The 16,213-nt window shown below is 39.5% G+C and overlaps 2 protein-coding genes across 2 annotated transcripts; both read right to left on the bottom strand.

The window, feature by feature from the left end:
- Positions 1-408: 408 nt before the first annotated feature.
- nucb1 (nucleobindin 1) lies at positions 409-6,353 on the bottom strand. Its single transcript, XM_042392639.1, has 13 exons — positions 6,259-6,353; positions 4,818-4,944; positions 4,625-4,732; positions 4,378-4,510; positions 3,027-3,130; positions 2,608-2,793; positions 2,416-2,506; positions 2,272-2,330; positions 2,013-2,105; positions 1,828-1,917; positions 1,156-1,326; positions 927-1,044; positions 409-832 (listed from the first exon to the last, which is right to left on the bottom strand). The coding sequence occupies exons 2-13, from the start codon at positions 4,938-4,940 to the stop codon at positions 747-749; spliced, it is 1,362 nt and encodes a 453-aa protein (XP_042248573.1). The 5' UTR covers positions 4,941-4,944; positions 6,259-6,353; the 3' UTR covers positions 409-746.
- A 1,050-nt stretch (positions 6,354-7,403) lies between these two features.
- Positions 7,404-9,341, bottom strand: ccndx (cyclin Dx). The gene is made up of 4 exons (XM_042393864.1): positions 9,016-9,341; positions 8,709-8,924; positions 7,691-8,014; positions 7,404-7,553 (listed from the first exon to the last, which is right to left on the bottom strand). The coding sequence occupies exons 1-4, from the start codon at positions 9,268-9,270 to the stop codon at positions 7,404-7,406; spliced, it is 945 nt and encodes a 314-aa protein (XP_042249798.1). The 5' UTR covers positions 9,271-9,341.
- Positions 9,342-16,213: the final 6,872 nt, after the last annotated feature.

Below are 16,213 nucleotides of genomic sequence, written 5' to 3'. Positions count from 1 at the left end.
TTTCTTTCTTTCCTCCTTTGGTTAATACTGTCACCCCTTCTTGCTCTCTCTCTCCTCCATCTTTTTGCTTTTTCCCCCCCTTTTGTTTCAGTTTGTGTGAGTCTAGCTCTCCCTCTTGTCTTGTGTCATCATGTTGCTCACTTGTATTGCACTATAAACAAATAAAAGAGAAAGAAAAAGAATTAAAAAAATTTATATTCTGGGTCACTTTGGACTAAAAGAAAGTAGTTTATTATGTTTTTACTGATCTCAAATGTAAAAATGGGTCAAATCTCTTAAACAATTACAATACGATTTAAGAATTTCTTTTTTAAATGGATTTTCTGATATCATATGTAGTGTATTTGTTTTATTTTTTTTTTACAAACATGACCTTAGTGTTGAAAAAAAAAAATCACACTTAACAAGTTTAGAGGCTTTAAATAAAGAATTTATTTCTTATGTTGTGGTGATTTTATAGTAGAGACCCTGCATGACTGAAAACTTCACATAAACACTGATATCGGATGTTTTTGAGACCTTTAATCTAATGTAGACCACAGAAATGAACACGCAGCACAATATGTCATGATGATAAAACGCCAGTCTGTCTGAATTTATACATACAGTTCACATAATTCAGTTTGCAGAACCCATCTGGATATCTGTGTCAGTGCAAATCACGTGTGTGTGTGTCTGTGTGTGTGTGTGTGTGTGTGTGTGTGTATGGGAGTGGTGTGTGTTGAGGCTGTCGGAGCACGCTGCGTTTAAGTGTGTATTGGCAGATTCTGTGGAGGCTCCGCAGGCAGATTATTTTGAACTGGAGCTCCATGGTCAGCTGGAGCTTTTGCCTCTGTGAAAGAGAAGAAGAAGAAGAGGAAGATGAAGATTCGCTTACTGGAAACTATTACAACACAGATTCATACAGATGATACTGGACTGTTTACCTTTATCTTCTAGTTTCTGTGCCTCTGGTTGAAACTGTAGTTCTCCGTTGGGACCCGCGGGAGGCTGCCCATCTGCTGCCTGCGGCTCCTTCTGTCTCTGCGACATCTCTAACACCGCCTGAAACGTGAAGACAAGTGAAGCTCCGATAATTATAATCACATTGTCCGACTTTTTTAGGTCAGTCACAGATCATAAGAAGCGTTAAGCGAGGCGGCGGTGCACGGTTACCTGCTGGTACTCTCTCCTCTGGGCCTCCAGAGCTTTGCCTCTCTCCTTCAGCAGCTCCTGCTCCTGACGAAGAGTCTCGGCCTTCCTCTTCAGCTCCTCCTCTTTGTCCCTGAGTTCAGCCTCGAACCGCTGGAGCTCCTCCTCCGAGTACACCGGCACGGTGTCCAGAGTCTGGAGAGACGGCGGGGAACGTACATAAACACACTGGATTTACACTTTATTTTAATTTCTGGCCTCTCATAGGTGCCATCTTTAACATTATCATGACAATAAAACATGAAGTGTCATCTTTTCTTAGCATAAACAGAAAACCTGCACTCATTGGTTAGCATGCAGTGAGATTTGCCTGAATAAATGTTTTAACCAAAGCTACATGATGCTGTTTACACCAGTTATCCTGCCTGCCCCTTATTACAAAGCATCGGATAGCTTTAACGACATATTACCACAATCTCATGTAGAAGCCGGTCCTGATGTGCACGCAACACAACGTTACACTACACTTCAACACTGCAGCAGTTCCACGTGTGTGTGATTCGATGAGGGAAAGAACAGAATCACCCGTTCAAATTCACCACCCACATTTTCCCAGCTTCCCTTGGGATTTGAACCTCAGACCCTCCGATCACCCGCCCACTCCCCCAACCTTCAGGCCATCTCTTGGCTCTTTACCTCCCACTCTTTGGGATTATTGAACTCCCTCTTCTCGGTGGATTTGAGGAACTCCTCCAGGCTGACGAGACGGTCTTTATTTGTATCCACCTTTTAACACAGAAACATAAGCAGTTAGAAGACCGACAGACGGCATCGGATGAAAAACAAGAGCAGGAACGTAAAAGTAAATGATTAAAACTCACGTTCTTCATGACGTGTTCCCTCATCCTCAGCCTCTCTTCCTCCATCTCCATCATATCGTCTTCCTCGTTCTTTGGGTTGTAGACTTTCTCCAGCTGGAGGAGGGAAATGAACAGATGTTAGCTGAAAGTGTGCTAGAACTCGGAAACAAAAGGCCAAACAGCTGGATTTTCAAAAGGATTATCATCCAGTTTTTGATATTCTGTCATGAGATTTGAACAGAGTCTGGAATAAAACATCGTGTCGTGTAGGTTCCTTTACCTCTTTAGTGAACAGAGCTTCCAATTCCTGCTCATCTAAAACACCATCTTCATTAGTATCTAAACAGGGCAGAGAAGAATAGAGACCGTTTTTACATCAAACTCAATCAGTGGGATATGAAGTAAGGGAAGAAGTGTCACTCACCATGTAGTTTAAAAAAGGTTTTAGGGTTGAACTCTTGTGGATCCAGTCCGTCTGTCTCCTCCCACACTTCCCGCAGCTGAGCGACGCTACCCTGAGTGAGAGAACATGCAGCAGAAAGAGGAAAAAGATGTAAACAGAGCTCGATTCACTTCCACACACCAAAAAAGTCAACATGGCTGCATCTGTGAGTACCGGAGCGTTGACTTTGGGGTGCTGGCGGTGTTTCTCCTTCAGCTCCTGCATCCTTTTCTCCTCTTTCTCCCTCTTCTCCTGATCCAGGCCCTTCAGGTACTCCCGTCTCTCGTGCTCCTTCAGCATCTCGTAGCGCTTGAACTCCTCGTGTCTCTCGGCGTCGTAGTTCTCCAGGTCCTTGGTGGCCTACACAAAGAGAGACAGAGGTCAGATATAATACAAAGTATCTGGGACAATCAGTGACAGATTTAACCATCTTGTTTGGATCTGTAATTGTAGCACCCTTGAGTCAAAATCAGTGTAATTATAATCCCGCTGGAATGTTTTGAGTTTGATTAAAATCTGATCTGAACTATCTGAGCGGCCGGACAGGAAGTCTTTTCACAGCTCTTCATGTATCGCCGCCTGCAGGATCTCACCGTTGAGATTAGCAGCTCCAGATCTTTGGCCTCAAAGGTGTTTTGATTGTGCGGATCCAGATGTTCGAACTGTTTCAGCAGGGAGGCGTGGTCCATCTGCAGGCCTGTGCAGCAGATACACATCATTATTACATCCTGTACATACATCACTGAACACATCCTCACATCTCTGCATGGAAGCTACGTCAGTCTTTTAATACCCAAACCTGCTGATTTGCATTCATGTGTGTATTTTACAACACTTTAACAGTCAAAAATGTGTTTATTTTTCCGGACATATGGTTCCATCTGCTCTGTTTGTTTAAACTATGATTTGCATCCATGCATATGAGCTAAATATGAAATATGACAACACTGCACATTTGTATGTTTTTATTCACTGAGTATATTAGAGGATAACAATGAAAGACACATGATGCCTCCGTTGTTCTATCTGTTGGTGAAAGAGCTTTTAAACAGCTAACGATGAATATTTGCATGTATCGGGACTATTTGTTTTTCTAAAATGTGCATTTGTGTGTAAATAAATGACAATGAAGATGAATTTTTAAAATCTATTTTTTCTTATTTGTTGATTAATATTTAATGCAAACACTGCTGAAAACTTTGTCAATAGTTCTCAAACTGTTGATTCGTTGATCGACCAAAAATGAGCCAAATCTAACCTTTTAAATAAATTATTCATCATTAGAATTTGTTATCAAGTAAATAAAACATTTGCTGGTTGCAGTTTTGCAAATAAAGAAAGGGCTGCTTTCCTCAGTTTCATATCATATAATTTAAGTACAGTTAAGTAACTTGGATAAAATGTGGTATTAATTATTATTACTAAGATCTAGAGCTGCAACGATTAATCAATTAGTCGACAGATCAAATTAATTGGCAACTATTTTGATAATCAGTGAATCATTCCAGTCATTTTTCAAGCAGCTTCTCAAATGTGACAATTTGTTGTTTTTCTTAAATCATAAATGACATTTTTTTCTCTGTTTTTTAACATTTCATGGACCAAACGATTAACCGATTAATAAAAAAATAAATGGCAGATTATTCGATAATGAAAACAATCGTTAGTTGCAGCTCATCAGTTTTTCTTCATCATGAAAGCAGCTGCACATATGAAAATAGTTGGGGGAAAAAAAAGCATTAAAAAAAGGAATTTGCCACAATTTGACATTTTATAGAGAATAAGATGTATAATATAGTAAATAAATAAACTATTAACGACAATTTACAACTAGTTTGAAAGAATCTGTTTGTGTTCTTCTCTCTACTACAACAACAAGACATTATTTTCCACACATTTTCCTAAATATACAGTAAATATACACCATCTCTCTCATCGACTCACTCTGTGTGTTGGTGCTGTCCAGTTTGGCTTTGAGCAGCATCCTGAGGCGAGAAACTTCCTGCCGCTTCAGTTCATCCAGACGGGTCCTGACGTTGTGACTGACCAGGTCCAACTCTTTACTGAGACGCCCGTTCTGACGGAGAACACACGTGAGAAGAACACGTTAATATCAGATCCTCTTATCACCTGTGAAAAGGTCAGCTGTGAGAATGAGAATGAAGAGAGGGAGACAGTAACAGATTCTGACCTTGATGTCCTCCGTGTTTGCCGTCTGTAGTTTCTCTCTGAAGTGAGGGTCGGTCTCCAAAACCTCGATCACCTCTCGGAGGTATCTGTCGTAGTAAAGGCCAGTGTCCTGAAACAGTTTGTTGTAAAGGACAAGTTATTCACAATAAAACTGAATCCTGATCAAATCTAATATAGATTACTGAGAGTATTACCACGCTCTCCTCTGGGACTTCCTCTTTAGCTTCTTGGTTGCCTCCATTGCGATCAATAGGCACTGACCAGACGCCGGCACAGACGGATAGAAGCAGCAGCAGCCGGCCTGGTTTCAAGTTCATCCTCCTTAAACATGAACAACAATCAGATGTTCACATGCAAACTATAAAACAACACCAATGGTCAGTCTTCAACAGTCAGGTGTCCATATGAACAGTGAAAGAGGTTTTCCTCGCTGTAATCATTCCTCCTGTTCATACTGGCTATTAAAAGATCCTTCAAATGTGCTTTTAATGTAAGTGATGGAGGTCAAAATCCACAGTGTGTCCACACAGTCATTTAAAAGTTGATGTGAGGCTTATATGAGGCTTTAAGACCCGTCCTTCAATCTGTTTTTGTTTACATTTAAGATATGATATTATTATTGTAAACATAGTGTAACCTGGTTATTTATATCCCTTGTCTACACCATTATTCCATCACTACTGAGGTGTCTTGTCATTTTCAGGCTTGTCAGCTTTGATTCATGTCTGTCTAAACACTAGAAATACATTTTAACTATATGTGCTGTATTTGATTTCTACATGTTTTAACCAGTAATGGAAGAAGAGAGTTCAACTCATCCTCTATATTACCGGTAGCAGACTTTCATTTACATGTAGACTATATTATAATATTTTTCTATTTTGACACCAACTTTGCGATTCAAATCCAGGTCGTAAACAAGCTGGATGAGGACATGGACTTGATTATTACTTCAAATGGGACAATGAGTAACATTAGCTGACAACTGACTAAACTTCCCACATGGTTTCATTTCAATAAAATAATAAATGTTCAAATGATCCAATATTTCACCGAAAAAAGACCAAAAATTGAAAACAGTTTCAGAGCTTTGTTTTTCGTCTTTCCTCTCCCATTAATCATTTACTTAACTATGGTTTTTCATGCAGGACATTTACTTGTAACGGAGTATTTTTACATATTTTTCACATACGTCACATTCATAATAGAGTTATATCAGGTTTAAAAGGGATTATTCGTAGTTATATGAGGTATGAGTCATGTCTGTAGCTATCAACTAGCTTAAGGAAGAACAACACGGATGCTGATACAGGATGCAGAGGAATCAATACAAAACTGATATTTCCGTGACTGTAATGACATGATAAACTAGGTCTAGGATATTTATGAACTAACGTTTGATTTTATAACAACATTTTAGACATTATTCACCTTCAAACGTTATTTTACAGGTCACATAACAGCTTGTTTATCCGTTAACGCAGCCGTAAGCTATAGAAACGTCTAGCACAATTCCTCCTCTCATTATCTACCTGAAGATGTGTTTTTAACGCAGCATTTAACGTCCGCCGATGTCAAAACCACTATTACAACTAGTTAAAACCCACATATATCTTTAAATGTCTCGTTTCTTACCGCAGGTGTGTTTTTAATATCTAATCCGATGCCCCAAACAAGATCCACACCAGCGTCGGATAAAATTGACGTCATGAGAATGCAGCAGCGATTTAACGTGCTGCTTTCAAGGACCGTTGGAAATAATGGAAATAACAAGAATAATAAGTGGTGGGATGATGAACGAATTGTTGAGTTGTGACAGTGAAAGTAATGTCAACTCATGATGGAATATTTGGTATATTAATAAATAGTTAAACTGTCTAACATTTTTGGCAGAGTCAAGTGTTCTATTTTTCGTATAAGGTCAGAAAACAAACACACAAAACAAACAAACAAAAAACAAAAAGAAAAACACCAAAATATTTGCTTTTTCTGGTGTCCATTTAGGAGGTTATTTTCATTATTATTAGTTTTAATCTCTAACATGGACATTGATTGTCCCAGAGTTAGCAAGACACCTGAATTTCATCTGCAGTCCCTGGGCAGGCAAATTTACAAAATAATTACGGTATCAAATGTTAGAGTTCATACAGGAGTATAATAAATAAACATTATACTAAACTAAAATAACTATCCATTTAAAGCATTACATCATACAAAAATTAAAATAAAATACTCATACTTGTCCCACCAAATAAGATGAATTGTAAAAGTTCCGAATTACACGCCTATGAATAGCACGTAAAGGCAGCATCATCCCTTTAAATAATACATGGACACAAAATATGTACAAATGTTTTTAATTGCTTTGAAAAATAGATTTGTTGTATATTTAATTCATCACACAAACACAAAAGTATGGCAGATTGAAATAAATTAACATCAAAAGAGACAATAATTGCACATGATAATAATAATAATAATGATAATAAATAAAAGGTATAAATATTAAGCATCAAAATGTCAAAATAACACCTAGGCCTGCTAATAAAATTAATTGGAATAGATAATAAAATATGGCACATGGTAAAAAAAACACATAGTTGCAAAAATTGTTCACAAATAAATAAAGTCAAAAATAAATTAACAGTCATTCGATAAAGTAATTTCAAAATATAAAAATATTTTTTGAGGTCATAATCAATTTATATCAGTTTGACTGATGAACTTGGAGGAAATTTGATTGATTCACACTTGCAAATACAAAACAGCTGATTCAGTGTTTAGAAATCAATCTCTCTCATGTCGGTGGGCGTCCCGGCCCTTTCGTTTTCCACCTCTTCACCTTTCTCCAGGGGCCCCTGCTGGAGCCCGCTCCTCAGCCGCTGTTGGAGGGCGTATTCGATCATCTCGCTGTAGCACTGCAGCACCGCCTGGGATTCAGAAAATAAATGATTGTTGAAAACATTTGGCATGACTGTAAAGCCTTAAAACACTAGTATTCTTAGTCTGCCTGCTTAAAGTTCCCATTCAATTCAACTGCGGCCTCACGATTCACAGATATACTCACCAGGTCAGTTTGGCACAGCTCTGCCAGCGCTTCACTCATAAGAGAAAGCTGAGTGGGGCCCTTGTTGCCCAGACCTCTCAGGGCACAGTTCAGGGAAGCTGCAGCGACAAGTGACGGCGGCGCTCCCAGAAAACGGGAGTCACAGACACACATGGCGGCCAGAGTGTCGCTGTGCCTCCGCAGGGTGCAGAGCAGCTCCTCGGAGTCGCTGCCGTCTACGTCTCCCCACTCCTCCACGGAGGCGAGAAAGTGTGGGAAGAAGTCCTGTGGAGTCACCGCTGCTGTGTCCCACCGCAGGGTGGCGAGGATGACACGCTCCATTTCCTGATGGAGAGAAGAGGGCAGAAAAAAGTCAGAGGTGTCCCTTTAATATTAATAGTATCATACAATAGTATATATATATATTGTGAGGGGTTTAGTTATTTTCTATATTTTAGAGGCTGCAGGTTATTCTCTGAGGATATCTGACTGCTCTGGCTGAGTGAAATGAACAATAGATGCTTAAATTTAAATTCAAAATCAGATTAAAACACTAATATTAAATGATTGAGCCAAATACGTCTGATATTTTATGTAGTCAGTGTCATACAGATGCATCATTGTCTCCTCTGAGCATCTGTATTTATTTATTTCCCCCCATTTATAGACTTTTAACCAAAAAATAAATGTGATAGAGTAATCAGTCATCTAAAAATGTTAGTTTTAGACCTATTTGATTGTAAATTGAAGTTTTAAATGGGCTGAAATCCAGTTGATGGCTTTGTTAAGACACAACAAACATCAACAGAGAAGAGAATCAAAGTTTGCCTCCCTTCAAGACCTCATCTTTGTATGTATGTAAGTTTTCCACCACATATTATGACATAAAAAAGGTGTGAAACAAGGTATTCCACGTGTAAAATCAAGGATTAGTTGGTGTTAGAGGTCCACAGCTGGAGACGACCCCTTCTTCCACTCCACTACAGCCCTGACTGTATGTTAAGTTCTCACCCACGTGTCTGTGGATGCTGTGACTCACCCGCAGGTCAGAAGGCAGGAAGCTGTATTCGGCCGCAGCGCAGAGAGTGTCGGCCGTGACGTTGTCGCTCTCAGTGAGTTTCGAGGCGATGAGGATGCAGCCGGCAGCCAGGCAGTAAGGTGAGACGGGCAGGGACAGAGAGGCGGACAGGAACCTATCCATCAGAGAGACAGACAGGGGGAACACTGCCTCATCACAGCCGCACTCACAGCACACCTGCAGAGGAAGAAACAAGAAGATGGAAAACATCCAGCACTGCAAGGGGAATCTGGGGAGAAACTGGTGCATGAGAGAGAGAGTTTCATACCTCCAGGGCCCATTTGGTGAGCTCCTCCCTGCGCTCCGGATCCCGCTGGATGAGGGTGATGTAGAGCACGGAGGGCATGTACCTCTCCTCCACGTGAAGCAGCCTCTGGATTACACGATGCCCCGACACGGTGGGGTCCCAGGCGGCTCGCAGCTGAGACGAGCCCCTGATGTGGCCCTGGGCCGGCGCCTCGGTCTGACTCTGGTCGTCCTCCGCTTCCTCACACCACAGAGACACAGACATGCCTCTTTCCATCTCCTGCTGGGTAAAATATGAACTTATTCACGTCCAGGTGGGAAAAGAAACGCTGCAGCCGCCAATGTCCCTCTTGCACCTGCTGGGAAATCCTCTTTTTTTGTCTTGTTGGACTACTTTTGACCTCCTGTGGTGCTCTGCTGAATATCACACCTCAACTGTTTATCTCTGGGTTTTATACCAAGCAGGGAGAGAGAGAGAGAGAGAGAGGGGAGTGGCACAGAGTGGAAAAAAGGACCGCAAAAAGAGGCGGAGACCCGTCGTGAGTGACATAAAATAATAAGAAGACAACAATACGGTCTGTGCAACAATTGCTTCAACAGGTGGGGAGATAGAGGGAGAAAGAAGGAGAGCAGGGCAGAGATGGTGGCAGGGGAGGAGTAAAAGAGGAGCAGACAAGAGAGGGAGTGGCCCGCAGGGACAGAGCAACAGCTTGCCTTCGACAGTGAAAGAGAGAAGGGAGGAAAAGAAAAGGCTGCGAGGGGTGAGAGGCAGAGACAGAGAGGAGAGAGGAAAGGTCATCTCCAGACTCTGACAATGGGAATGGATGACAATAGGATGAGGGGTGTTTGTTTACAACGTGAGCACAGGAGGAAATACGTCAAACGCAAGATAGATGTTAAATCCTGCAACTCGGTGGTGGACAGAGTGGAATTCTGATATTTACTTGTATAACGATGTCCCCCTTTATTCAGTGAATTAATTTCTAATTTTGGTTCAATTAATATGATTTCAGCAGACAGTTTGCAACCTTTGTCACAGTTAAAATCCTAAAACGGTTTCAGTTGAGTCGTGAGATAAATTTTATGGGTTGTGAGATGAATAACTGAGGGGGAAAAAAATCCGATTTCTGCAAAAATCTTATTTTCCAAAACTGCTTTTTGCTTGTGAAATACTGTTTTTACCTTCTTTTTTAACATTAAACTCTTTAGTAGAGCTGAAATGATTAGTTGATTAATTGATTGTAGATTTACAGACAATCTGCAACACTTTTGATAACCAATTTAACCAATTTTAAATCGTTTTTCAAGCATAAATGTACAAAATATGCTGCTTCCAGCTTTTCAAATGTGATATTTTTACAGTTTTTCTTTGTCTTAAATGATAGTAAATTAAATATCTTTTGGTTCTGGACTGTTTTTTCTGGACAAAATAAGCTAATATAAGGACTTATGATGGGCATTTTTCACAGTTTTCTTTTCAATTAATTGATTAAACAAGCAAATAAATGGTGGAATATTTAATAATGAAAATATTCATGAGTTGCAGTCTTACTCGTTAGTTTGCCAACACAGTGATGCAGATTTTGTTTTGTGTCGAGGAATTATAAGAAGTTTCAACCCTTTTTCAGAGGTTTTTTGCACCTGACAAGATAGAAATTCAGGTCAAAATATTAAGTGACCAAACCACTAATGCTGCATCAATCTTATATTTCTTATCATACGTACTTTATCAGTCAGAGAGGTAAGAAAATATAGTAACAGAGAGGTTTTTCTCTGTAAATGTATTCATCAAAGTTTTGGCTCAGAGCTGCATCTCTCTCTCTCTCTCTCTCTCTCTTTTCTTGGAGGATCCTCATTGTCAAAGCAACCTGTGTCCCATCGGCCTCCCCTCCCTGCGCCTGTGGCAATCTGCTCCTCGTGTTTAAAGAGCAGCGAAGCCACCGGGGAGGGCTGGGCGAGGTATGTGCAACAGACAGTGGAGCCGGGCAGGTCAATGAGCCGTATTGTCTCCCTTTACAAATCAGTGTCAGACAACAGCCCCTGGCCTTCTGCCTGCTGCTGGCCTCCTCACACATTCATCGCTGGTAGACACACTTTTCACACGCTCCCCGGGGGACTCCTCTGATGGTCACAATGGGGTCGCACTCACCAGTGGAGAATACAGATTGTATTTGACACACTCATTACAGGTGGCTTTTCACACATTAAGGTTTCAGTGGCAGCTCAAGCTTCAAATAGGAGTTAAATGGACGGACGGCCGCGCTGACAGCATGCTCTGATCACCATGACTTGATTTGAGCTGAGCATCAATAATTCATGCTCTATTCAAGTCAGAGGTGGAAACTGGTTTTACTAACTATGACTCAAGGTAGATTCAGTTTCATATGTAAAACTTTTTGAAAGAAAAATATAACAATTCTTCTTTGCAGGACATGATATTTGAGCAAAACATGGTAAAGAACTACAGTATATTTAATAAGAAGATAATCATGAATCATTTTATAGGATTGAACTTTTCATATTTTATCAGTGGTGGAAGAAGAACTGAGATCTTTTACTTGAGTATATAGATAGTAGCAATACAACAATATAAAAATACTCCATTAGTAGTAAAAGTCACTAAAAGTATGGAGGTATTATTAAAGCGGCTAATTGTACTTAAAGTATCAAAAGTAAAAATGCTCTTAATACAGAGAAATGTCCCTCGTTGGTGTTACTCACTATACTATTATATATACATTATATTACTGTATTATTATTACTGATGCGTTGATGTTTAAGCAGCATTTTACTGTTACAGTTGGTGGAGGAGGAGCAATCGAAGGGCTTCTATCACAAGCGTGTAGATGTCTTCAGACTCTGGGCTGTTTTCAGACATTGCAAGAAGAAGTTAAACATCACTTACTTTGTCCAGTATTTTGCCTGCTGCTGGGGCTGTTTCACTGAAATTTCTTAGGGGGCGCTATGGAGCCAGTTTGCACTAAAGTTATAGCAATTTCCTCTGTAATGGTGAAACATCAAAACTCAACACCACGCCGCGGCCACACGCTTCAACATTAACTAAATCTTTTGATAACTTTTGATCATAAACTAGTCTAGATGACACACATTGATTTTGAAGTCATTATGATGAATTCTGTGGGAGGACTTCGTTAAAATAAAAGGCCTGAAAATGGCAAAAAATGGCCAAAAAAACACAAAAATTGACCAGTTTTTCCAAGATGGCCGACTTCCTGTTGGATTTACAGTATGGCTCCAAGAGGCTTTTTTGTGTGTCTGGACATGATACATATGCCCTGTGAATTTCATGTTTCTACATTAATCTGGAAGGCAGTGCTTCTGTACAATATTTGCCTCTGAGATATAGAGCAGTGGGAGTAAACAGTAGCATAAAATGCTCAAGTAATGAAGACGTTCCTAAAATGTTTACAGTACTTGAGTAACAGCAAGTTGTCAGTGGTGCTGGTGTGGTAAATATAAAGAGGGACGTATAACATAAACATCCAGTAACATAAAAAACATCACATTTCATGTAGAAAGATCCATCTTACAGCCATCTTAATTTTTACAGTATTGTACCGATCAGTTGTCATTTGTGAATTAAAAACTCATTAAACTCTACAGCAGTTTGTTTACTGGTACAGTTACATACTGCTTTCAAATAAAACACATTTGGGTGTTTTATGATCTTCTACATCCCTCCTTCATTCTTTTAATATGAGAGTATTTAAAGTCTCCCACCAACGGGAGTCTCAGGTTTTATCAGCCTCGACTTACACTTTTGCTTTCATCATCATATTTAATCTTTTATCTGTGTCTGCAGATCAGATCCCACCACCGCCATACAGAACTAAATATGTTAAAGCCCCCCCTCCACTACAAAAATGTGTCTCAGTCTGACGCTATAGCTTTTACGTCACTTTTAGCTAGCTAGTTATCCTGCTCAAGTGGAAGTCTGTTACAACCCCTTCACATAAACGACGGGTTGGAGAGGTGACGGCTCATTTGAAACTAGAAATACTTAAATATTAAATTCAGGAATCTGTCCAGAAATGTTTTTAAAGTCTGGCAACCATTCTTAGATTACTTTGATTCTGTACACAATGATGAAGAGTATCTGTTTTTTGTAATGGGGTCATGATGTGAACCTTAGTTTCTATCTGTTTGGGTTTTGGTTTGGCTAATGTATTTAGAGATATGATTTAAGGTGCAAAGGATATTTAATGTTATGTGTATTTTTTGTATTGTTTTTTTCTTATTGTTCATTCAGCTGGATGTTTGGGATTCACTGTGCAGAATGATGTATGTGCAGAGTTTCACATTCACACCTTAAATCTGAGTTCAAGATGTGGACGTAAGAGCAGGATCTGTGACGTCACTATCCGGTTTGCAACTTTACAGAAGCGTGCTGCGGAGACTCGAAGCCTCCTCGAAGTGCACAAACACTGAGAATAGACTTTTCATTGAAAGTAGGAGACATCTTGTGTCCAGCAATAAAACATTTGAAATTAACAATATTTATAATTTCACGGATTCTGGATCTTTCAAAGAATTTTAAACTAGAGAATTGAGCTTTTATGTGTAAAAACAACATATCAGACAGTACTTTTAAAACATGTCTGGACGGGGTCTTTAAGTTAAATTAATGCAAAAATAAAAACAAGCATGAAACATGAGCGAAAACCTTATGAAACCTATAAAATAATCCCACAAATACACACATGGAGGAATGTAAAGAGCCATAATCCTGGTTCTTAAAACTCAAGGCTCAGATCTCAAGCACAGAGGTCAGATCAACAATCACATCATCTACAACAGATAACAGCTTTTCTAAGACACCCGGCATAATGACAACATGAAGAGACCATAATCCTCCAACACTCAGTCGATTGTAGCATTAGTGAGAGAATATGGGGTTTTAAGCTGTCGACAAGGCCCTCGCCTATAAAACAGGCTTTGAGAGGAACTGAAAGCAGATTGAGTTTGAATGAAGGACTCAGTAAGTTTGGCTCTGCCAGTCAAGTGAGGTCAGGGCCGGGGTGGACGGAGTGGAGAGGAAGAGGAGGGGAGGAGGGTGGGGAGGGAGGAGGAGCAAGAGAAACAGAGTGACAGATCGTCGGCCTGTTTAAGCAGCCTGCTAAATTCATACGTCGCAGCTGTATTCAAACAACATGGATCGAGAGGGGAAAGAGACAGCGACCAGCCAAAAGAGGAGTGCAGCGGGTCCTGAGAAGGAGGTGTGGTTTCTCCGCCCCTCATTTTCCAGCTCATTTCCCGGGACAGTGGAGAACAGAGGTCCTATTTTCCTCCCTCAGCCATTCACCTCACACAGACACCTGCTGGCCGGTGGGGGGAGGAGAGGAGAGAGGCCAAAGTTTAACCAGTTCACAAGTTAAGACACTGCATTAACAAATAGTCCTTACTGTTACACTGGAAAAAAACACCAAAGCATCATTCCTTAAATGTCAGATTTTTTTTTCCTTTTCTTTTTTTAATCACTATTTACACTTTCACATTTTTTGTGATATTTAATTTTTTGTCTGTTTCTTAAAAAGATCAGACTCCACCGCTGCCATATTGTTAATAAAACTAAATATGTTAAAGTCCCCTTTCACTCAAAAATGTGTTTTTTTTTCCGTCTTGTTCCTGCAGTTGGATGTTTGAGCTTCACTGTGCAAAATGATGTATGTGCAGAGTTTGATTTTCATCTCCTTGAAATGTAAAGTTTCTCCTTGAGCTCCTAAATCTGAGTTAAAGGTGAGCACCTACCAGCATGATCTGTGATATCACAACTTAGCTCGGGGCCAATCGTGGTTCTTTATGCAACAAGTGTCAACAAGTGTGATATAGAATTTTTTTAAAGAGGAAGAGGGAGATGTAATTTAAAATTTTATAACAATTTTTTTTGTGGAAAAACAATTAAACATCTTTTGTTTTTCTTTAGGGATTTCATAACATTTGTTCATATTAAAAGTTTATCTGAAGATAATATGTAGATCCAGCAGTCTGAGTCAGACATATCAAGTGGATATCTGACACATTTACAGTCTCATTAACATCAAATTCCCTCTTTGTGTTTCCCTGTTGAGCTGCGGTGGAAGTATAGTAACATAAAGAGGGACTTTGGCACTAAAAAGACTGTAATGTTGAAAGATATCTACTTGATTTGACTCATTTGGACGCTGAAGCTTCATATTAGCTTCAGATAAACTTTTAAATACATTTTTGCACAGAAGGAGGACTGTGGATTTTGTCCTCCATCACTTACATTGTAAGTGCATTATGAAGGGATCTTCTAATGGTCAGTATGAACAGGAGGAATGATTACAGCAAGAAAAACGTGTCAATGTTCATTTGGGCTTCTGAGTTGAAGACTTGAAAAAAATGTGAAACTATCCTTTAAACTAATCCTTAAGTCCAGTGACCCAGTGGAACACCTCAGGGTGTCTGGATCAATAACTTGGGGTGCGTCTTTTAAACAGACATCTCTCTGTTCAGAGGATCAATATGTGGAACACAGAATGGATTAGGATCATTTTAAACTCAAGTTGAAACAGCTTTTAAAGAGTACTGATCTGGTGCTTATCATTTATGGTCATTTTATTGTATCATTGTTTATATTTTGTGCTGTTTTGCGCGTGTTTTTGTACAGTTTTGTGTGCTTTTATCAATCAATGCACCATATATACAGTAATCTCAAATGTCATGCACAGTAGAGTGCACGGTCCCAGGCTAAATCAGTCCACTGCATTGTAAAAATGCTCAATTTTCAAGTGCAATAATGTAATTAATTACACAGTCTGAGTCATTTCATTTCCTTTAAAGTGCAACTGCGTGTTTTATCCTGTAACACCAGAGGGTCAAAGTCTGCATAGTGGAACTCAAACATCTAAGTGAAGGAACATTTAACGTGGATGGAGACTTAATTATAACTTAATGGTGTCTTAAAATCATACAGTCAAGTGCACAAAAGTGTATTTCAGTATATTTGTAATTGCACTAATTATATATAATCAATAGGTTAAGTACATTGTTAGTATGTTCAGCACGCTTTAAACTTTTTTGGGGGTGATGGGGATTTGGTAAATACATATATATATATATATATCACTTACAGTAACTATCCTTCGTGAAATTGATGTAATCATTGATCACAGCGACTATAGAACTAGAAATTTCTACTAATGTTCAGTAGGTATTGATTTTCTTTATTTCTTCAT

This window comes from Thunnus maccoyii, chromosome 18, assembly GCF_910596095.1.
Source record: "Thunnus maccoyii chromosome 18, fThuMac1.1, whole genome shotgun sequence".
Lineage (NCBI taxonomy): Eukaryota > Metazoa > Chordata > Actinopteri > Scombriformes > Scombridae > Thunnus > Thunnus maccoyii.
This window is presented reverse-complemented; position numbering and strand designations above follow the sequence as displayed.

Coding starts and splice junctions, on each gene's coding strand:
- nucb1 (XM_042392639.1), bottom strand. CDS start 4,940: ATGAACTTGAAACCAGGCCGGCTGCTGCTGCTTCTATCCGTCTGTGCC. Junction 2,507..2,607: donor ACCCCAAAGTCAACGCTCCG/GTACTCACAGAT, acceptor TCTCTCACTCAG/GGTAGCGTCGCTCAGCTGCG. Junction 1,918..2,012: donor GGGAACACGTCATGAAGAAC/GTGAGTTTTAAT, acceptor CTGTGTTAAAAG/GTGGATACAAATAAAGACCG.
- ccndx (XM_042393864.1), bottom strand. CDS start 9,270: ATGGAAAGAGGCATGTCTGTGTCTCTGTGGTGTGAGGAAGCGGAGGAC. Junction 8,925..9,015: donor TCACCAAATGGGCCCTGGAG/GTATGAAACTCT, acceptor CTTCCTCTGCAG/GTGTGCTGTGAGTGCGGCTG. Junction 7,554..7,690: donor AGCTGTGCCAAACTGACCTG/GTGAGTATATCT, acceptor TCTGAATCCCAG/GCGGTGCTGCAGTGCTACAG.